The sequence below is a fragment of the Indicator indicator genome, chromosome 1 (genome assembly GCF_027791375.1).
Source record: "Indicator indicator isolate 239-I01 chromosome 1, UM_Iind_1.1, whole genome shotgun sequence".
NCBI classification, from domain to species: Eukaryota; Metazoa; Chordata; class Aves; order Piciformes; family Indicatoridae; genus Indicator; species Indicator indicator.
Window position 1 is genome coordinate 130,390,488 of NC_072010.1, and position 22,449 is coordinate 130,412,936.

The window sequence follows — 22,449 nt, forward strand, 5'->3', positions numbered from 1 at the left end:
GCATCCTGGCCTGCATCAGGCATGGTGTGGCCAGCAGGAGCAGGGAGGTCATTGTACCCCTGTACACAGCACTGGTTAGGCCACACCTTGAGTACTGTGTCCAGTTCTGGGCCCCTCAGTTTAGGAAAGATGTTGAATTGCTGGAGCATGTCCAGAGAAGGGCAACGAGGTTGGGGAGAGGCCTTGAGCACAAGCCCTATGAGGAGAGGCTGAGGGAACTGGGGGTGTTTAGCCTGGAGAAGAGGAGGCTCAGGGGTGACCTCATTGCTGTCTACAGCTACCTGAAGGGAGGTTGTAGCCAGGAGGGGGTTTGGTCTCTTCTCCCAGGCAACCAGCACCAGAACAAGAGGACACAGTCTCAAGCTGCGCCAGGGGAGGTTTAGGCTGGAGGTGAGGAGAAAGTTCTTCACAGAGAGTGGTTGGCCATTGGAATGGGCTGCCCAGGGAGGTGGTGGAGTCACCATCCCTGGAGGTGTTCAAGAGGGGATTGGACGTGGCACTTGGTGCCATGGTTTAGATAAGCATGAGGAGTAGGGTGACAGGTTGGACTCGATGATCTTTGAGGTCTCTTCCAGCCTTCTTGATTCTATGATTCTATGAACCTTAACAAGAGGCTGTTGTGGGGAGCAGTCGCTTCCATCACACACTTGATAACCTCCTCCTGTTATCTTCCTCCTTTTGGCAACACAGCTCTGGGACACACACCTGAAACAAAGCAGCAGCTAGGAAGGCAACAAAGCAGGCTTAAGACACAAGTACTTAGAACAGCTTTTATCAAAGGTGCCCCCAATGCATTTTTTTTAGCCTCTTGTTACAAATATGCTGTTGGGTAAAAAAAAAAAAAAAAAAGAAAAACAACCAACTAAAAAAAACCCCAAAGAAAGAATAAAACAAACCCCCGAAAGAAAAATAGTAAAAAACGCTCTAAGTCAGTGATCTCAAAGATACTAAAGGTCTGCAGAGACAGTGGGAGTTGCAAGCAGGTGATCAAACACTGCTGATGGCAAATAGTTCTAGCTCCAAACAAACAAAAAAAAATAGGATTTTTCTTTTTTTATTTGCAATTTCCAAAATAAGTAAATTTTAGTCTTTTTTTTTTAATTGTTGTTATTTTTCCCCTGTTCTCTCTTGTGTGATTTGCACTTCTAACATCCAAGTTCTCTACCACCAAAATACATCCACGGTCCCATACCAAGCAGTCCTAAGAAAATAATCATCTGAGCAATGCCTGCAGATAAAGACTCTGTCTGGTGAGGGTTTTGTGGGGTCCTGTTAGAACATCCAACCCCCAGGTTCCCCACCAGGACACCAACACCTCCAGCAGTCAGTACCATCCAGAAGCCCCACCTCAGGAGGATGAGTTCTGAAACTGAAGCAAGCATTCAGCAATGCTGTAGGCGCTCCAGTCATGGGCAGGAGGTACTGCCAGGATGCAGATAAAATCAGGAATTCTCTACATAAATAAAACACTCTCAGGTCCTTCATTTCTGTGTGGGAAGGAGGGAGGAAGGGAAGGCAGAGCAGCCCTCTGCTCACAGACACCCTGCAGGCAGCTGCTTGCTTTCTGTACCTTCTTCACCTCCAAGCAGCAGGGCCAAGGGAGACCCCACAAGCTGGTCCTCCCCACAGTCACCACCTTGGCAGAGGCCCTGCCTGGTGCTCCTCTGCTGGGCAGGCTGCCAGGCCATGGGCTCTGCTGCAGGGTGGGAGTCAGAGGACAGTGACAGGTCGGAGCTGCTCCAGCTGCGTCTCCAGGGCGATGCGCTCCTTGTGCACCTCCTGCAGCGGGGAGAGATGGGGGCAGGGCACCACAGGATCCATCAACCAGCTTGATGAGACCTCCAAGATCATCAGAAGAGACCTCCAAGATCATCAACTCCAACCAATCGCCCAACCTTAACTAATCAACCAGACCATGGCACTGAGTGCCTCACCCAGGCTTTTCTTAAGCACCTCCAGGGATGTCAACCTCAGCACCTCCCTGGGCAGCACATTCCCATGGGCAATCTCTCTGTCTGGGAAGAACTTCTTTCTAAGATCAAGCCTAAACTTCCCCCTGCACAGCTTGAGACTGTCCTCTTGTTCTGTTGCTGGTTGCCTGGGAGAAGAGACTAACCCCCCCTCTGACTACAGCCTCCCTTCAGGGAGCAAATTGCAGAGAGCAATGAGGTCTCCCTTGAGCCTCCTCTTCTCCAGGCTGAACACCCCCAGCTCCCTCAGCCTCTTTTCATGGGGCTTCTGATCCAGACCCTTCACCAGCCTTGTGCTCCAGGCCCCTCCCCAGCCTTGTTGCCCTTCTCTGCTGAGAGCACTGCCACTGGATGGAGGCTCAGGGCTCTGCTCTTTAAGGAGATACTGATGAAGAGCATGGTTCAGCCAGTCCATAGCTCTACCAGGTGCCTGACTCTGGGAGACAGTTATGCCACACAGCTGACCAGAAGATAAGAAAGCTGTGCCTGAGCTGCTCTCCTGCACCAGGTGACACCATCAGAGACTTTGCTGAAACACAAAGCTCACCCCTACCCATCAGTCTTACTCTAGCTGCCAGTGGAGCTGGAGGGCCCAGAGCTTACAACTCTCCCCAGAAAGCCTCATACAGAGCAGTTAAAACAGGCAGTAACAAAATAGGTCTCAGCTGAGGGAGTGAGCAAGATTCTTTGCTGGAGCTGTGTGGCAGTTTGAGCTGGTCCCTAACTCAGACACTGATTGTAAAATAGAAGATTTTCAGAGACTTGGAGTAAAAGATAAATAAAGTTAGGGATTGGACACAGAATGATAACAACAGATAGGTTAAGGTCATCCCATTGGTGTATTGAATTCCTTATATTCTGCAGCACAGTTTGTGTGCCCTCTTTCTGCTGCTCTCTCTTACTGCTCTGTTCTGGGTTTTGGGCTGTGCTATTCTCCCTCTGACCTTGCTGGCTTCTCCTTTGATTTCCCTAAGGTACAGGGGGGTGGAGAGGGAGCCTGTGTGGTTGTATGGCCTTCTGGGGCCCTTTTTGTCCCCTCTTAGGGACAGAAGAGCTGAATTAAGGTCCAGGGGGGCCTGTGGTGTTAAGTTGTATATATCTATATACATATATATATATATATATATATTTAGTTTCTTTTGTATCTACAATCCCACCTTCCAATTCCAATTTCTGAGTGTGGTAAGTTTGCTCTCTGGGGCAGACTTCCGACCAAAACAACAACAACAAAAAAAAAAAGGTTACTGGGGAGGGATCAATCCAGCCCACGAGAGGGTGAGGGCTAAGTGGCTGTAAGGAGCTCTGGCAGTGTTGCCCCTGCAGTGCTCACCTTCAGCTGCTGCTGGAGCTCGCTGTTGAGCCTGGCCAGCACGGCGTTGGCCTCCTTATTCTTGCGGATGGCTGTCTGGATAGCTCTCTTCTGCTTGGAAGGCTGTCTGCCAGACACAGAAACACAGCACTCAGCTCCACAGGCTCAGCAACAGCTGCTGCCACAGCTCCACACACCCCTTCTGCACCTCTGAACACCCTGAGCTGCACCTCCAAGGCAAGGTAGGAGCTACAGATGCTTGTAAATATCCAAGGGAGGGACAGGCTCTGCTCAGTTGCACCCTGGGACAGGACAAGGGGGCAGTGGATGGAAACTACAGCACAAGATGAGGAGGAACTTCTTCACTGTGAGGGTCACAGAGCGCTGGAACAGGCTGCCCAGAGAGGTTGTGGAGTCTCCTTCTCTGGAGACTTTCCAGCCCTGTGCAACCTGTGCGGGATTCTATGGTCCTGCCCTGGCAGGGGGTTGGACTGGAAGCTCTCCAGAGGTCCCTTCCAACCCCTAACATCCTGTGAGCCTGAACTCCACATTGCAGAGAAGCAAAACCTACCACTGAAATGAGATGGCTGCAACAGGTGAGAGAGTTTGGGAGCAAAGCAGGTATACTTGTGAACCTGCCTGACAGGAACCACGCAGCCTGGTTCAGCTCTTTCCAAACCACTGCACTCTGATTCAGGTTAAGAACAATCCCTGTGCTGATCACAGTTTCTCCGCATTAGCTGCTTTCAGACACCTGTACAGTTTAAAGGTTCACAAGTGGTGAACAGGAAAGACAAAAATCTATGTGGAAAGAAAGGGCATCTGCAGCAAAATGCTGCCTCCCAGTTCTGGTGCTTCTCTACCTCAGTAATCAAGCTCTTTTTCATTCAAAGCAGTCATTTCCACCAAAATCATCTCATGTCATGAACTGGTAGATGGCTGACAGACTTCCCTCATCTCTTGGGCTGCTTAAGTAAAAGATTTCTCTCATATTATTGCTATTTCACAGAACCTCAGAGTGGCTTAGGCTGGAAAGGACTTCAGAGATCATCCACTCCAACCTCCCCTCCATGCCCAGGGACACCTCTCAGCTACACTCAGCTGCTCAAGGTCTCATCCAGCCTGGCCTTCAACACCCCCAGGCAGGAGGCAGCCACAGCCTCCCTGGGCAGCCTGTGCCAGACTCTCACCACCCTCACACTCAACAACGTCTTCCTCAGATTCAGTGTCCCTCAGCTTCAAACTCTCCCTCAGCTTCAAACCATTCCCCCTTGGCCTGTCTCCAGACTCTCTCAGCAAAAGTCCCTCTGCAGCCTTCCTGCAGGATCCCTTCAGGTCCTGGCAGGCAGCTCTGAAGTGCCCCTGGAGCCTTCTCCTCTGCAGGCTGCACACCCCCAGCTCCCTCAGCCTGTGCTCACAGCAGAGCTGCTCCAGCCCTTGGATCACCCTTGTGGCCTCCTCTGTGTATTTCTCTATAGCTGATGAGAACTGATCTGGAGGCAATAACAGTGAGGCAGACAGGTACAAAAAGAGGCAGCTCCATGTAAGGTGATGGTTGGCCCTGCTGATCTTACAGTGTTTTCCTACCAGGCTTTTCTATTAGTCTGACACCAACCTACTCCAATAAAGAGAGGCAATAACAGGAAAAAGGAAAGAACACACAGGAAACATTGGCTGCATATCCAAGCCTTGTGCTAAACTGATCTCTTCAGAGTTTTACATCAGGAGCTCTTTGAGGACCAAACCTGATCTAGAAGAGATGCCCTTGCTAAATAAGGTCCTTAGTGGGGCAGAGTCCCCATGAGCTCTTTTCTCTCAGCAGAGCTGGTGGCACTGCTCCTTGCACAGAATCAGTTTGGTACACTGAACTGTCAGGTTTTCTGCTTCACTATTTTGCTTCAAACTACTCTCCATAGGCTAAAAATTAACAATGGTAGGAAACCACACCTGGAGCATTGTGAATGGTTCTGGAGCCTCTATTACAGAAAGGATCTGGAGGTGCTGGGAGGTGTCCAGAGAAGGGCCACGAGGATGAGCAGAGGGCTGGAGCTGCTCTGCTCTGAGGACAGGCTGAGAGAATTGGGGTTGTGCAGGCTGGAGAGGAGAAGGCTCCCAGGAGACCTTCTGGTGGCTTTCCAGGATCTGAAGGGGGCTCCAAGAAAGCTGGGGAGAGACTTTTGGGAGTGTCAGGGAGTGATAGGAGTGGGGGGGATGGAGCAAAACTAGAAGTGGGGAGATTGAGATTGGATGTTAGGAAGAAGTTGTTCCCCATGAGGGTGGTGAGAGACTGGCACAGGTTGCCCAGGGAGGTGGTGGAAGCCTCATCCCTGGAGGGTTTTGCAGCCAGGCTGGATGTGGCTGTGAGCAACCTGCTGTGGTGTGAAGTGTCCCTGCCCATGGCAGGGGGCTTAGAAGTGGAAGATCCTTGAGGTCCCCTCCAACCCTGACAACTCCGTGATTCTAAACCTGAAACCAGACCAGGGCCAAACACCTCAGTGGTCACTCAGACATGTTAGCAAAGATTACATACAAGCCAGGATGAAGTGGGGATGCTAACAAATGCTGCTTTCTCTGAAGCACCACAGAATATGCATTCCCAAAGCACAAAGCAGCATTTTGAAGGCATCCTAGGAGTCTTGTTACTTATTCTCATCTACAGTTACACAGCACAGAGTCAGTCCTGCTGATAAGACTTTGCCAAGCATTGCTCAGCTGATCATAGAATCATTAAGGTTGGAAGGGACCTCAAGGATCGTGATGGGGGCAGCCTAGCTTTGTTTCAGAGTTCTCTGCAAGGCTTTAGGTAAAGTTGGGCTATAATGTTTCAGCTGAGAGAGATGTACAGATCCAGCAGGGTTTCAGATGCCTTCACTTACCCTTTTTACCCTCCTTTCTCCACTCTTATTAAATAAAGCTACAGTGAAACCCCTGCAAGTCTTTGTTGCTGACAGCTTTGACAGCTCTGTGACAGCAAACACCACTTGCTGGAGCTGGCATTTATTAGGTTACCATCAGTGGTCTGTGGCTCAGCTCACACCAGTGGCAAGCTCATTTCCAACCTGCCTTGTGATGAAGAAATACCACAAGGATATGACTCAATTTCCTGGGCATTTGTCTGGTCCTATCTGTCCATGTGAACAATCAAAATTCCAGAAGGTAGATGCAAGGCAAAGGACACAAACCCACAGAGCTACAAGGAGTTGTCTTAGGGATGCTGGTTTTGCAGCCTGGCTTGCTCTGGCCAGAGACAGGACACAGAATCACAGCATCAACCAGGTTGGAAGAGACCTTCAAGACCATCAAGTCCAACCAATCACCCAACCCTGTCTAATCATCCAGACCATGGCACTAAGTGCCTCATCCAATATCTTCTTAAACACCTCCAGGGATGCTGACCCCAGCACCTCCCTGGGCAACACATTCCCATGGGCAATCTCTCTGGTTGGGAAGAACTTCTTTCTAAGATCAAGCCTGCACAGCTTGAGACTGTCCTCTTGTTCTGTTGCTGGTTGCCTGGGAGAAGAGACCAACCCCCTCCTGACTACAACCTCCCTTCAGGGAGTTGTAGACAGCAATGAGGTCTGCCCTGAGCCTCCTCTTCTCCAGGCTAAACATCCCCAGCTCCCTCAGCCTCTTTTCATGGGGCTTCCTCAGACCCCTCCCCAGCCTTGTGCTCAGACCCCTCCCCAGCTTTGCTGCCCTTCAAAGAGGCTGCCACTCAAATATTACCACCTTAGAGAGTCACCACAGACCCTAAGCCTGCCCTTGAGAATTCAGATGTAGATTTCAAGACCTAGGAGGAAACCATTAAGTGCAAAACTAGGCAAAGAGCAAACCCTGCCACATCAGCTCTCGTGGTGCTGTGTGGTGTGCTTGGCACAGGTCTTTACTTTTGGACTGGGAGGTGAGTCTTGGCTGCTGGCAGGGCAGAAGTCACACTGATAGTGGGAGAAAGCTCGGGGGTCTCCAACCCCTGGGCCTCCGTCCGGAGCTTCCTGCGGGCAGGTTTGGAGGGCGGCTGAGCGAGGACCACCTCCTGCAAGGGACAAGCACAGCAACGTTAAGTCAGGGCATCTGCATCCTATCACTGGGCTGGGGGATACTTGTGACACAGAAATTGCTGACAGCTGGCCTAAGGTTTCAGAGTCTAAAGAGGTCCAGGGCCTCACTCAAATGTGGTAACAGCCTCTCAGGTTTCTAACTCTGCAAAAAAAAAAAAAAACAATCCCTCCTGCGACCTTGCAGCGAACAAAGTGATTGTGCTGCTGCTCTGTCTGCACCTGGAGGACAGGACTGGACTGCAGAGCTCTCTGTGCATTTGGGCTGGGGTATAAATACAAATAGCAGCCCCCAGCTGAGCCAAAAGCATTTAAACCAAAGCAAGGTTTATTTTCCATGATGCTTGGTTGATAGGAATCAAAAATCAATCACTTGCAGTCCAGCTGAACTACCTCACCTGGCACAGAGCCTCTCCCTTTTTAGCCTCCTCTCTTACATAGAGCAACACTCAAAACAGCTTAGAAAGACAAATGTAGAACATGATGCATGCAAAATTCACAGGTGAGAAGGGTAGGAGAGCAGTTAGTGCTCTGCTTTGCAGGCAGAACAAAGAATCTTGGAGCTTTGTGATTCCAGTGGTAGGCAAAGTTTGCTTGAAATGAAGACTTCTTTTGCAGGGAGAAGGACTTTGGATGCCTTAGAGCTACTTTCAAGCTGAAGCAGAAAGAGATCCTTCTCATTGCATTTCATTATTAAATCTTTGCCTTTTCTTAACAAGAAACAAAACTATTGCTGCCCCATTTCATGAATGAGAAAGCTGGCTCAAAAAAAGAAATGGAGTAACTTTGCAAAGGTTGGGCAGTTAGTGACGCAGGCAGGATCAGAGAGCAGTTTCTCTGGTTCCATGATTTGTTGTCACTTACACAGCACACATTTTACTGGCCCAGACCATCTTCCTCATCATGGTCTTCATAGATTCATAGAATGGTTTAGGTTGGAAGCAACCTTAAAGATCATCCCGTTCCATCACCCTGCCATGGGCAGGGACACCTGCCACCAGCCCAGGTTGCTTAAGGCCTGATCCAGCCTGGCCTTGAACACCTCCAGGGAGGAGGCATCCACAACTTCCCTGAGCAACCCAAGAGTCTCATCAGCCTTACTGTAAATGGCCAAATATTAAAAAATGAAGGAACATAATTAAATAAGGAAGCATTTAATGACCCAAAAGAACTGCAGGGAAAAAGCCAACACTGTAGTAAGCAGCCTGAGCAGCAGAAGAGACTCCTATGGGTGGCACAGAACGAATAACTTATAGGATCAGAGAATGGCTCAGGGTGGAAGAAACCTCAGAGCTCATCTCCTCCTCACCATGCCCAGGGACACCTCTCACCTAGACTCAGCTGCTCAAGGTCTCATCCAGCTTGGCCTTCAACACCCCCAGGCAGGAGGCAGCCACAGCCTCCCTGGGCAGCCTGTGCCAGACTCTCACCAGCCTCACACTCAACAACTTCTTCCTCAGCTCCACTCTAACCCTGCTCTGCCTCAGCTTCAAACCATTCCCCCTTGGCCTGTCTCTAGATACCCTCAGCAAAGTCCCTCTGCAGCCTTCCTGCAGGATCCCTTCAGGTCCTGGAAGGGAGACTGAGAGGTGTCCTTGCCCATGGTGGGGAGGTTGGAGTAGATGAGCTCTGAGGTCCTTTCCAGCCTCAGCCATTCTAAGCTAAGCTTCTCCCTCAGTTTAATTTCTTTTACAGTAAAAGCAACCCCCATTTGTGGGTGAAGGCAAATCACTATGGCACAAGCTGAGCAGGTCTCACCTTTTTTGCTGGACTGTTTTCTTCTGCCTGTGCCGGGGCTCTGTTCAGCTGAGGATGTAATTCAACCTCATAGGGCTGCTCTGTCTGCAACAACAAATCAGTCACTGCTACACCCAGAGAAGGACCAGCAGTCACATGCAATAAAGGCAATGAAAGGAAACGTTAAACACAAAAGAAAAGTTACTTTAACAGTTCAGCAGCAGGGGAAATGGAGAGATATAGGGTGACAGCTGCAGGGATGACAAATGTCTGCTGCAGAGTTGAAATGAAGCCTTCTGCTTGCCTTTGATGGGGTTAGGAAAAGGAGAGAAAAGCCTCTCTGTGAAGAATTAGGGAACCAGACCTCAGAATGTAAAGCACCTAGCACCCAGGATTCATTGTAGTTACCTTTATGGCCTAAATCACTGTGAGGAACACCTGGATCTGTTCCTGTGTGAGCTGCCCTGGGCGCTCTTGCTCTAGCAGGAGGTTGGACTGGATGTTGCCCTTGGCCTTCAGGAGTCAGATTGAGACTCCTTAGCCCTTCTGCTAGCAAGAAGTGCCTGAAGTGTTCCTGTGTGCCCAAAAGCAAGAATATCTGAACTTACTCCACAGCAGGAAACAGGAGATCAAACCCCACAACATTTATATGTATAAAAAGTTGCAGCTGTTCAAGAGCCCAAGTGTTCAACAGTGCCAGCAGGCTGATACTTGGCAGTGGCAATGGCAAACAAGCAGCAAAACTGATATCACAGGAAGGTGATAAAAGGGCCTGGAGGGGCAAAGGGAAAAGAAAGGGAAAGGGAAGGGAAGAGAAGGAAAGGGAAGAGAAGGAAAGAGAAGAGAAGGGGAAGGGAAGAGAAGGAAAGGGAAGAGAAGGAAAGGCAAGAGAAGGAAAGGCAAGAGAAGGAAAGGGAAGAGAAGGAAAGGAATAAGAAAAGGAAAAAAGGGGGAAAAAAGAAAAGAAAAATAAAAAATAAAAAAGATAATAAAAAGGAAAAAAGAATAAGAAATGAAAAAATAAAAAGGGAAAAAAGGAAAAAATAAAGAAACCTCAAGAAGATCAAACCCTCAAACTTTTGCAGAAGCAGACCACCCCCCAGCCCTTTTTTCTTCATGGTCTCATTGCAAGGATAATGTTATTTAACACTGATGGGACCTGAAAATGGGGTGAAAATGGGGTAAGTGTTGTGTGGTGGTGGGATTGATTGCAAACTGGAGTGCTGGTGCTCCAGAGGGCAAGATTCCCAAACTCCCAAGCGTTTGCTGCCACTGCTGCCAGGCTGAGTGCTGTGCTGTGGGTCACTGGACTGGCTGCTCCCCACTGCTGTCAGCACTCCAGGATGGCAAAGCTGGGCAGGGGCTGGCTGGAGCAGGCAGTGGGGACAGTAAATAAATGAATTACCTCTGAGCAGAAGAAGAAAGGAAAAACCAGGAAGCGATAAGCCCCAGCCTGAAGCAGTTTGGGTGAAGCAGCCGATGCAGAGTGGATGTCGCCCAGCGGCGGCCGTGTCCCTGAAGTGCCACCTAGTGGCACGTGGCACAGCCACCCGAGTGCTGTGCTCACGGGAGAGGACCAGGGAGCAGCTGGCTGCGGGGATCGGAGCCTGCCCCGGCGAGCCTCGGCTCTTTGCACAGCCTCCATGCCCCCTTCTGCTGCAGCCAGCCCTGCACAGCAGCGATCTGCCAGCAGAGCTCCTCCTCTAGCAAAGAGCTCCATCCTCAGAGAGCTCCATCCTCAGAGAGCTCCATCGGGCTCCCCAGTTCAAGAGGGACAAGGATGTGCTGTTGAAAGTCCAACAGAGGGCTGCAAGGATGCTGAAGGGACTGGAGACTGCCTGGTGAGGAGAGGCTGAGAGCCCTGGGGGTGGTTAGTGTGGAGAGGAGAAGGCTGAGAGGGATCTGATCAATGTCTATCAATAGCTGAGGGCTGGGGGTCAGGAGGGAGGGGACAGGGACAGGCTCTGCTCAGCTGCACCCTGAGATACGACAAGGGACAATGGATGGAAACTGCAGCACAGGAGGTTCCACCTCAACATGAGGAGGAACTTCTGCACTGTGAGGGTCCCAGAGCCCTGGAACAGGCTGCCCGGAGAGGTTGTGGAGTCTCCTTCTCTGGAGACTTTCCAGCCCCATCTGGATGTGTTCCTGTGTGACCTGTATGCTCCTGCACTGGCAGGGGGGTTGGACTCAAAGATCTCTGGAGGTCCCTTCCACCCCCTAACATCCTGTGATCCATCCAGCCTCTGACACAAGTGTCTAAGCACAAGGACACAGCAAGCTGTAGCAGGAGTTGTTGAGGGACCAGCAGCATTTAGCCGAGGCAAAAGCCTTTTGCTAACAGCAGCATGCACTGATGCAAAGAGGGTTTTGCTGGTTCAGCCCTTTAGGCATGGCCCCAGAGGCTGCACAAATTCATCTGCAAGCTGGTGTCTTCACACAGATTTTAAAGGGAAAATAAATCCCACTTTTCCTTTTGGCTGAGGGATTCTTCTCAGATTTCCTTCCCTGCATTGCTCTGTACAGGGGGTGAAAGCCAGGCCCTGTAGCATGGAGCAGGGTGAGGACAGGCTGAGGGAGCTGGGGGTGTGCAGCCTGCAGAAGAGAAGGCTCCAGGGGGACCTCAAAGCTGCCTGCCAGGACCTGAAGGCATCCTGCAGGAAGGCTGCAGAGGGACCTTTGCTGAGGGTGTCTGGGGCCAGGCCAAGGGGGAATGGTTTGAAGCTGAGGCAGAGCAGGGTTAGAGTGGAGCTGAGGAAGAAGTTGTTGAGTGTGAGGGTGGTGAGAGTCTGGCACAGGCTGCCCAGGGAGGCTGTGGCTGCCTCCTGCCTGGGGGTGTTGAAGGCCAAGCTGGATGAGACCTTGAGCAGCTGAGTCTAGTTGAGAGGTATCCCTGGGCATGGTGGGGAGGTTGGAGGAGATGAGCTCTGAGAGCCCTGTGAAAAGTTTCCCCCATTGCTGGAAACTTCTCACCATGATATTAGAGTTTAAAATTCTTCACTGCTGGTTTCTAAAACAGAAAGATTACAAATGATGCAAAATGGCCTTCCAAAAGAAAAATGAGTTGTTGTAGTGTAAAAGTGCTTCCATGCAAAGGTCTTGCTGAAGTCCACAGAATGGAGTAAGCTAATGACACAGCAAGTGCTGCTGTGCTGGGTGGGTCTACACCCAGGTGAGAAAAGAATATCCTGCTCAGGTGCACTACCTGCAGTGCCAAAGAGTTTGCAGACAAAGCCTAAGAGTATCTTGCATTTAGGAAGTGTCCTGTTCAAACCTGAAGAGCTCTTTGAAAGGTCACAACTGAGTTCTGAGCAGGCAGTGTCCCTTTTCCCCCAGTGCAGTCTCATGCCCTCCTCATTCTTACAGGCAGAAGATCAAACCAGCCAACAAAGTTTCTGCACTGTGGCTGCAGGCAGAGCACAACCTATGGCCTCCAGCCAATACTGAGCATCAGGTCAGGTAACTGCCCCTGGCTAAGGAGAGCACTGGGAATTGCTGCTGCTAGTTACTGCCTGGCCTGATCCCTGACTCCTCATTCCCTCACTGCTTCCTGTGCCAGCACTTCCCAGCACCTTTCCAAAGGATCATGTAATGCTCACTTAAGCACTGAGTGCTTTAAAAGCCTGGGATGAAAGATTTCCCTGACTCCTTAGCACCTGCTGCTTGGCTCCCATTTCCAGCTCTCCAGCTTTGCAGTGCGGGGTTATATGCAGATTTCACACCCACCTTTCAAGACAATCCACAACTGATCTTCCAGGCCAGAAGGTCTACACTTGAGCTTTCCCATTTGTTACCTGAAAGCCTTTTTGCAAGAGGTGAAGTGTCTGCTCAGTCTTTCCCACCACTCAGCCTTGCCCACACTGGGGCTCCAGGCTAACTTTACAGATGGGAACAGTCCCATTGGAGTCAGTGGCAGCAGGCAGAGCAGTGACATTCCCTCTGTGCACTCACTGGAACAGCCCAGAATCGTTCTCTGTGCAGTGCCACTGCTTAGCCTTGCAAAAAGAAAGTATTGAGAACAGCTTATCTGCAAGAAAAGTAAGCTACTAAATATGCTTAATGCTCAGCATGTGCCAACTGCAATCTTCTGATACCTCCACTTAGGTTCATTCAAGAGGTATTCTGCTCCTTTCTAAACATTCCTTAGTTTTGCTCTCATCCAAACATTCCTATTTTTGCTCCCAATGCCCATCTCTAAGAAGCCAAGATGTCTCCATTCCAGTTGCTGTGAGCCTTGGGCATCCCACACTGCATCATCAAACTCTTTTTATTGCTTATTACATAAAGTGAAAACAGTGAAGACAGGAAGGAAACCCACAGGGATGCAACTGCAACAAGCTGCCAAGGCCTGACTGTGCTGCCTGCTTCTCAGCACTGTGCAGCCCAGAACTTTTGATCAGCTTTTTCTTTCCCTGAGCTATCTGAGGGCAGGTGCTAAGGTGGAAGTAAAAAGAGGCAGAGAACACAAACACATTGCTGCCACGTTCAGCCCGTTCCCAGGGAAAGAAGAGGGCACAGATGGAAGCATTAACAATCTGGTTCAATGCCCCACTTCCACAAAATCAGATTAAGCTCAGCTAGAAAGGGGTATGAGACACAGGCACGGGATCCTTAGTGGGGTTTTGTTGTTGTTTTGATGATAGATGTGATGCTAAATCAAAAAATCATTACCAGACATCTTAATTACGACACTTGCCTGCTCCTGCTCTGCCACAAACCTCTTCACAGAAAGGATTTTATGGCATCCATCATCAACTGCTCCCCAAATCCAATCCTAACTGTGCTGCTTCCCACTCCTTCTTAAAGCATCATGTATTTTGTCTGGCCCTTGTAGAACTGCTAAATAATTTTCCTGAGAGGAAGATAATCCACTTGCATTATATTAACGTGGCAGATGGCAAAAATCTTTCATCTCACAGAAGAATTTCAGCTTTGTTACAGTTCCAGGCTTCTTCAGTACCTACTGCACTGATTACACAACACAAGTTATTCTGCAGCCAAAATCATGAAGATCAAAAAAAACCCCAAAAACCCAAACCCCATCCTCCTCTTGCCCAGTGGTTATAACTGCAAGGTAGAGAAGTATTCCTTTGGTTTCATATCCAGTGGCTGGCTGAGAGAACACCAAGGTGTACACAAAGAGCATGCTGCCAAAAGGAAAAACTTCACTTGTTGCCTTTGCTATTTTTGATAGCACTTGGAATTTACAGCACTTGGAATTCCTCACCTCATTGTACCCAGCCAGGTAGCACCTCAGCTGCCTCAGGATTTTCTCCATACAACCTTGTAACAGAGATGAGCAAACCCAACCTTATTCTCCATGTATCTCTCTGCTTCACAGAATCACAGAATGTGAGGGGTTGGAAGGGACCTCCAGAGAGCTTCCATCCAAGCCCCCTGCCAGAGCAGCAGCACCCAGGGCAGCTCACACAGGAACACATCCGGGGGGCTTTGCAATGGCTCCAGACAAGGAGACTCCACAACCTCTCTGGGCAGCCTGATCCAGGGCTCCAGCACCCTCACCACACAGCAGTGTCTCCTCCTCTTGAGGTGGCACCTCCTGTGCTTCAGCTTGTGCCTGCTGCTCCTTGTCCTGTCACTGGGCACCACCCAACAGAGCCTGGCACTTGCATCCTGACCCCCACCCCTCAGATATTGACAGACATTGATCAGAGCCCCTCTCAGCCTTCTCTTCTCCAGACTCAACAGGGCTCTCAGTCTTGCTCCACACCAGAGACGTTCAAATCCCAAAGATGTTGGCAGTTGGGACACCTCAGGACCAGCTCCCAGCACAGGGACTGCACGTGGCCATCCCACTCAGGAGGCTGAGAGGTCTCAGCAGGACAGATGAGAGCCCTTCAGCCCCTCCTGGCCTGGCTCAGGGCAGCAGCTCAGCAGGGGGATGTGTGATTAAGAGTTACAGGCCCAGCCCATGCCTGCCCCACGCTCGTGGCTCTCCGTGGCTCCAGCAGAACTTGCAGGCATGCTAGCAGAGACAACTGCTCCAACTGGGTCCTGGTTTTCACCTGCAGTTCTGGATGATGAATGCCCCAAAAGCATCAAGGAATGATGAAGCACTTGGAGAATGGACCACTCCAAATGTTATAAAAGAACAGGAGCTTTGCTTTCCAACACCAGCAGTGCCTGTGCTTGGGCAGGGTGACCTACCCATCAGCCCTCACAGCACTTACTGTCCATGATTTAGCCAGATCAGTAACAGCTAGTGAGGGTGGTGAGACTCTGGGACAGGCTGTCCCAGGTGGATGCCAACTCCCTGGAGGTGTTCAAGGCCAGGATGGATGAGGCCTTGACAACCTGGGCTGGTGGGAGGTGTCCCTGCCCATGGCAAGGGGTTGGAACTGGATGATCTTTAAGGTCCCTTCCACCCTAAAGCATTCTGTGACTCTCTGAATCCAATGGTGCTGATGGCCAGTGGACTGCCAGCCTAAACCTGAGCTCATGTAACACAGTGAGACTTTAATTTCTAGAGCTGACCTGTACTCAAGATCCTTCCCTTTGGTAACCTTAGCCTGCTCCACCTCACTTGAACATTTTGCCTTCACCCATAATTCTCCCAGTGCCTGTCAAAACTACCAGCATGGAAGCAGTGGGAAAAGCAAGTTCCCAGCAGCTCCAGAAATAAAAGCCCAGCACAGAGCAGTGTGAATTTACAAAACCAACAGACTCTGGGAAAAGAGAACAGGACCATCAGACTCCCCAGCCAAGATACACAAGGTCTGCTTCCAGCCCCACTGTTTTCAAATCCCCTTGTACAGCACAGGCAGGACTGCAGCTCTGCCTTCATTAGCGGACAGGAAGGTACCAAAATAGAGTCACTTAAATAAAGCAGTGTTGATCTAATTGGGCAGTGCTGCAGAGAGTGAGATGATGTTGGATAAGAGCCTAAAGCTCTATTTGCTCTTCAGTGTTCACCCCTAATTCCTATTAGCATAAATATGTTACTAAACCTCCCACAGCAAGCAGCTGTGGTAAATTACTTCAGTAGGCTTAAAAGCCAACCGTAATAAGATATTATTTTGTTTTCTGGTTAAAAGAATAACAGCAGAGGCTTCTTTGAGAGATGCAGGCAAGGTTTGGTTCCAGTGGAGTTTTACTCATGAGCACCCAAAGTTGTTTCCTGCCTGCAACCTGTGTTGCTGCAGATCAGCTCAATACCTCCTCCATTCCTACTGACTCCTGCTGCCTCCAAGGTAACACAGATTTTATGTACAGCCCTGGCTCCACACAGAAGTTTTAGAGCCATCTTCGTGCAGTTCCTCCTGAGGGACAGGCTGAAGGTGTTCAGCCTGGAGAAGAGAAGGCTCCAGACAGACCTCAGAGCAGCCTGCCAGGACCTGAAGGGGGTACACAGGAAGGCTGCAGAGGGACTGTGCCCAAAGGCCTGCAGGGACAGGAGCAGGGACAAGGGTTTGAAATGAGAGCAGAGCAGATTGAGATTTGATGTGAGGAACAAGGAGGTTGCTGCAACACTGCAAGAGGTTGGCCAAGGAGGGAGCTGAGGCCCCATGGTTGGAGATGTTGAAGGGGAGGCTGGAGAAGGCTGTGAGCAACCTGCTCTAGAGGAGGATGTCCCTGCTGAGTGCAGGGGGTTGGACTGGATGCCCTCTGGAGCTCTCTTCCAACACCATTCTGTGATACTCTGCAACACTACTGTTTTCCCTGTCATTACATTTAGGATCCTTAATCATGGATCAAGACCCTGCCATGCTAGGCAGTGTGTGGAGAGAGAACATCAGGCTGGGTCTGGTTTCAAATGCCTAAGAGCAAGACAATTCTGTCATTCTATGAAGTGAAGCAGCACTTCAGGAGCTGGCTGTGTCCTTAACTGAGAAGCCCAGGCAGCAGCAGGGTGGCAGCACTGCTCCCAAGGGTGTTAACCAAAGCAGGAATGTGATGGGAGAGCAGCTGGTGCTAGCAGTGTGGCTAATGCACACACAGAGCTCAGATCATGATGCTCCACACTCCTCCAGGTAGAAGGTAGCTGCACTCAGATGCTACAAAGGGATGGGGAGAGGAAGAGAGCCAGAGGCTGATGGTGGAGCTTGGCATGGCAAGCAGCCTTTTATCATTTCTATTCTAAGCACGGAGCAGCTGTAGGATTCATAGAATGCTTTGGGTTGGAAGGGACCCTAAAAATCCTCCTGTTCCAACCCCCCTGCCATGGGCAGGGACACCTCCCATCAACCCAGGTTGCTCAAGGCCTCAGCCAGCCTGGCCTTGGAGCTGCAAGTGTTAGAACCTGGCCAGGAGCTGCAGGTGCTGGAAGGTGCTGGAGCAGTAGCAATGTGTACTGCATCCAAAGAGTTTCTTCCTGTCTCTTCCAGGCCTCCTCATTTGTTTGTCTACAATTTGGGGGTTTGGGTTGGGTTTTTTCAGTGCAAGCCTGAGGAAGGCATTTGGGATAAGTGGCAATGTTCTTACAAGCAGTGCCTACCTTCTGCCCTGCATCTGCAGCTGGGTTTACAAAAGGCTGGGAATTAACATTTGTGCTCCTGGCACTCAGTCCTGTCCTGGGACTGCCCTCAGCTCCCTGGGCAAAGGTTCAGCAGCAGATTCTGATCCAAAGCTCAGGTGGGGACTTGGGAGGGACTGGGAAAGACTGGGAGGGGATTTGGGGGGCACTGGGAGGAACTGGGAGGTACTAGGAGGGAACGAGAGGGGATTTAGCGATACTGGGACTAGGAGAAACTGGGAAGGGATTTAGGGGCACTGGAAAGGACTGGGAGGGAATGACTGAGGGGAAACTGGGGGCCAACTGGTCCATACTGGGATTTCCCAGGGAAGGTGTCCCACCAATTTTTATACGTACTGAGCCACTAGCTCCCCTAGGGACTTGTTTTCTGTTCTACACCTCACCTTAAAGAGTAATACTTGAAGCACACTGCTGCCAAAGACTCAGCAGAGCCAACAGCATCAAAAGATGATGATGTTGATCCTCTATCACTTCCTAAAACATGAAGAAGTCTCTGTATGAAGATCTAAATGATGCAGCAAATTTGCATTGTGCTGTGGTGGTGTGAAGCTCAAAAAAAAAAAAAAAAAAGAGGAAAGAAACAACCGCAAACTCATCCTAAAAGCACACCACTAATGGCTGGAAACCTAATTCCACAACTGGCACAGCCTTCTCTTCCTTTCAGCACCATGTGTGAAACCCACAGGTGAAACAGACTCTCAGATGCTGTGGCTCCCTCAGCAGATGCCCTCTGAGCATTCAGAGCTTGAGAAGCACATAGCAGGCATCAAGCACCATCCATGCCCTTCAGGCTTGAAGCTCCTCCCAGCCTTCCTAGCCTCACAGGTACAGCTTTGCCTAGTGGGTGCATGCCAGCTCCACTATAAAGAGATTGAATCACAGGATCACAGGATTTCAGGAGATGGAAGGGACCTCTGAAGACCATTGAGTCCAACCTCCCTGCCAGAGCAGGAGCATAGAATCCAGCACAACTCACACAGGAACACATCCAGATGGGTCTTCAAAGTCTCCAGAGAAGGAGACTCCACAACCCCTCTGGGGAGGGGATTAGGATGGAATTTCACACTGCAACCCCTGGCTAGGCAAGGCAATGGAGGAGGAGCTGTGTGGAGCTGGCAGGGCAAGCTGCAGGTTTGGATCAACTTGGAAGGAAGCACATCTGCCACAGCCAAGCCAGCCTGAGCTAACCACTGCAGCAGGAACACAGACAGGAGAGCACCACCAAGTGAGATGCTGAACCTTGGGGCCTACCTGAGACACTGAAGGTCGAGGGGGCAGTGCAGGTGGTGGTGGAGGCAGCCAGCCAGACCTCACAGCTGAGCAAGGAGAGAAGAAGAAGAAGATCAAAACACCAACCCAACAAACCCACATTCAGCCCAAACAGCAGCTGGATTGAGTTCCGTTCTGACTCCTGGGGAAAAGGCTGCACTCAACATCTTCACAACAGGAACCAAATGTGATCTTTATTGAGCAAAGCCTTGTTTGAAACAACTTCAGGAGCAGAGATTTAATTGCTGCAAAAACCCCACAATGATATGACAAGAAGCAGAGGTGCTACAAAAAGCTGCAGCTAGTGGAATCTAACTACAGTTAAAGATCCCAGCCACAAGATTTCCATGTCCTTGAGACTGCTCTTTGCCACTAACATTACTGCACTTGTAGCAGTGATGCTTTAGCATCTAATGTAGACACCAGCCCTCACCCCAGGTACAACACTCGATGGCATGGACTGAAGCCTGCAGAAAGACAACATCTGCCATGGAATTAATAGCACAGAAGTCCAACTGATCCAAAACCACATCAGTTTCCCTGGCTTTGTGGTTTGTATTGGTATGTTACTACTGTTGGGAGGTATTTCACTGAGGCACAGGATATGAGGGGCTGGAAGGGACCTCCAGAAAGCATCCAGTCCAAGCCCCCTGCCAGAGCAGCAGCACCCAGGGCAGCTCACACAGGAACACAGCCAGGGGGCTTTGCAATGGCTCCAGACAAGGAGACTCCACAACCTCTCTGGGCAGCCTGCTCCAGCCCTCTGCCACCCTCACAGCCAAAAAGCTTTCCCTTCTCTTGCCCTGGCACCTCCTCTGCTCCAGCTGGCACCCAGTGCCCCTTGTGCTGGCCTTGGCCAGCCCTGAGCAGAGCCTGGCTCTGTCCTCCCCACACTGCCCTGCACATCTTTCTCCCCAGCACTGAAGGCAGCCCTCAGGCTCCTCTGCTCCAAGCTCCAAGCCCCAGCTGCCTCAGCCTGGCCTCACAGGGAGATCTTCCACTGCCTGCAGCAGCTTGGGGGCTCTGCCATGGACTCTCTCCAGCACTTCCCTCAGCTCCTTCTTCACCTCAGGGGCCCAGACCTGAACACAAGATTCCAGCTGTGGCCTTAGCAGGGCAGAGCAGAGGGGCAGGAGAACCTCTCTGACCTCCTCCCCACAGCCCTTCCAATGCAGCCCAGGATGCCCTTGGCCTTCTTGGCCACCAGGGCACATTGCTGGCTCAGGAGCATCCTTGTGCCCACCAGAACCTTCAGGTCCTTTCCCCCTACACTGCTCTCCAACAGCTCAGTCCCCAACCTGGGGCTGGGTTCTTTGCCTTCACTTTGGAGACAGACCTGCCCCTGCATTTGTGTCACTCCCAGAGCTAACAGAGTGATGCCATCCTTCCCAGCTGGAGCTGGTCTCTCTCCCAGGTACAAGCCACCTGCTGATCCACATAAAACGTGTGGCTAGCTGCTGCTGCTCTCCTCTTAGGGCAGTGACACCAGAGAAGCATTCAGCATCTGTCAGAACTTTTTATTGCCCTGCTGCAGGGGAAGGTTTCTTGCCAAGTTCTGAGTTTTCAAAAGCCAACTGACTTTTCTCTACCACTTGTGCTACCATCAGCTTGATCTCCCTCTACCAAGAGGCCAAAGAGATTCTGCCACAGCGGGAATCTGATGAATATTTCATGTTTAGCTTAAGTCAGAATTTGCAGGATTAAAAAGAGGAAAGTAGGTCAAATGCATAGGGTGGAAGCACCCAATTGCCTTAATGCTGACTTCATAGATTTTGAGAGCTGAGGAAGCAGGGCTTTGGAGAGAGGGTTTTCAGTGGGGGGTTAACTTTTTTGTTTGCTTGTTTTTAAATTCCACCCTTTTATATAAAAATTATTTTTCATAGAATCACAGAACCTTTGTGGCTGGGAAAGACCTCTAAGATCCTTGAGCCCAACCATCACCAACTTAGCACCACCACAGCCATTAAACCATGCCCCCAAGTGCCATCCTTTGGGGATTTGGTGAGACAAGTGCCAGGAGACTTGGGGCTTTACTGAAGTCCAGGCAGACAATGCCCACAGCCCTTCCCTCACCCCCTAGGCAGCTCACCTGGCTGTGGAAGGAGAGCAGATCAGATCAGTCAGTCAGGACCTGCCTTTATTACCCCCTGTGACTGGACCTGACACCTCCTGGCTGTCTTGTGGGTGCCCTGTGATGGCACTCAGGCTGCCCTGCTCCATACACCTCTTGTGGCCATGCTGGTGCACACCAACAAAACTGTTCCCTGGTTCCTTTTCTGTGGGCACTGCATTTAGGGCAGAGGAGATGCTTCCTGGTTTGGCAGCCATCACTATCCCAGCAGGGACAAGCAGAGCCTCCAGATCTGACTGCAGTTAGGAGAACATCATCCCTGACATGAAACACTGCACTTAAATGAAATGCTGCCTGGCACTGCCCTCTACCAAGTGTGGTACTCAAGACCTCACATTTTAAAAGGGAGAAAAGCCCAAGAATCTCAGCCCCACATTGCTGGCTGAAGCCAGCTCCCTGGAAGGAGCCAACCCAGGTTACAGCCAGTGATTGCTGACAAGCAGACAGAGGAAGTGGTGCCTGCATTCCATGAGCTTTTCACAGCAGGCACAGCCACAGCAGGAGGGGAGCCTCAGAGGCAAATCAGTGAGGAAAACTTGCAGGCAAAAATTCATTTGCAGGAAGGTAAATAGCTCTTTGGATGAATTGGGCAGAGACACTCCATCTGCTTCCATAGCAACACCAAACTACACTGCTTACAACTCCTCTGTTATTTCATCACAGCAAACTCCCTTTGCTACCCAAGCAGCCTCTGCTCAGCACTAGAAGCAGCACTAACTTCTACACTACAAGTTATGACTGAGTGGGAAACACATTTGATTACATGGATTGAGAGAAGGGTTTGGGACAGAAGGGACCTTAAAGATCATCCAGTTCCAACCCCTGCCATGAGCAGGGACACCTCCCACCAGTACAGCTTGCTCAAGACCTCATCCAACCTGGCCTTGAACACCTCCAGGCAGGAGGCATCCACAGCCTCCCTGGGCAACCTGTGCCAGAGTCTCACCAGCCTCACTCTATAAAGAATTTCTTTCTCATCTCCAGTCTCAATCTGCCCTCCTCAAGCTTCAATCCATTCCCTCTCATCCTATCACTCCCAGCCCTTGCCAAAAGTCCCTTCCTGGCTTTCTTGTAGCTCCCTTCAGGTACTGGAAGGTTGCTCTAAGGTCTCCCTGGAGCCTTCTCTTCTCCAGGCTCAACAGCCCCAACTCTCTCAGCCTGTCCCCACAGGGGAGGTTCTCCATCCTCTCATCATCTTTGTGGCCTCCTCTGGAGCCTCTCCAGCAGCTCCAGGTCCCTCTTGTGCTGGGGGCCCCAGAACTGGAGGCAGTGCTGCAGGTGGGGTCTGAGCAGAGCAGAGCAGAGGGGCAGAATCCCCTCCCTGTGCTGCTGCTCTCCCTGCTCTGGATGCAGCTCAGCACACAGCTGGCTCTGGGCTGCCAGGGACCATTGCTGGCTCCTGGGGAGTTTGTCACCAACTGACACCCCCAAGGCCTTCTCCTCCAGCCTACTCTCCAGACACTCCCTGCCCAGCCTGGATT

At 50.7% G+C, this 22,449-nt stretch overlaps 1 protein-coding gene across 1 annotated transcript in view; it reads right to left on the minus strand.

Moving 5' to 3' along the window:
• Positions 1-881: 881 nt before the first annotated feature.
• Positions 882-22,449, minus strand: part of REPS2 (RALBP1 associated Eps domain containing 2) — an 81,429-nt gene continuing 59,861 nt past the window's right edge. The window contains exons 14-18 of the mRNA XM_054391672.1: positions 18,820-18,884; positions 9,096-9,179; positions 7,170-7,315; positions 3,301-3,406; positions 882-1,779 (exon numbers count right to left, since the gene is read on the minus strand). Of these exons, the coding sequence (XP_054247647.1) occupies positions 1,711-1,779; positions 3,301-3,406; positions 7,170-7,315; positions 9,096-9,179; positions 18,820-18,884 (470 nt within the window). The 3' untranslated portion in view covers positions 882-1,710. The remainder of the gene's footprint in view (positions 1,780-3,300; positions 3,407-7,169; positions 7,316-9,095; positions 9,180-18,819; positions 18,885-22,449) is intronic.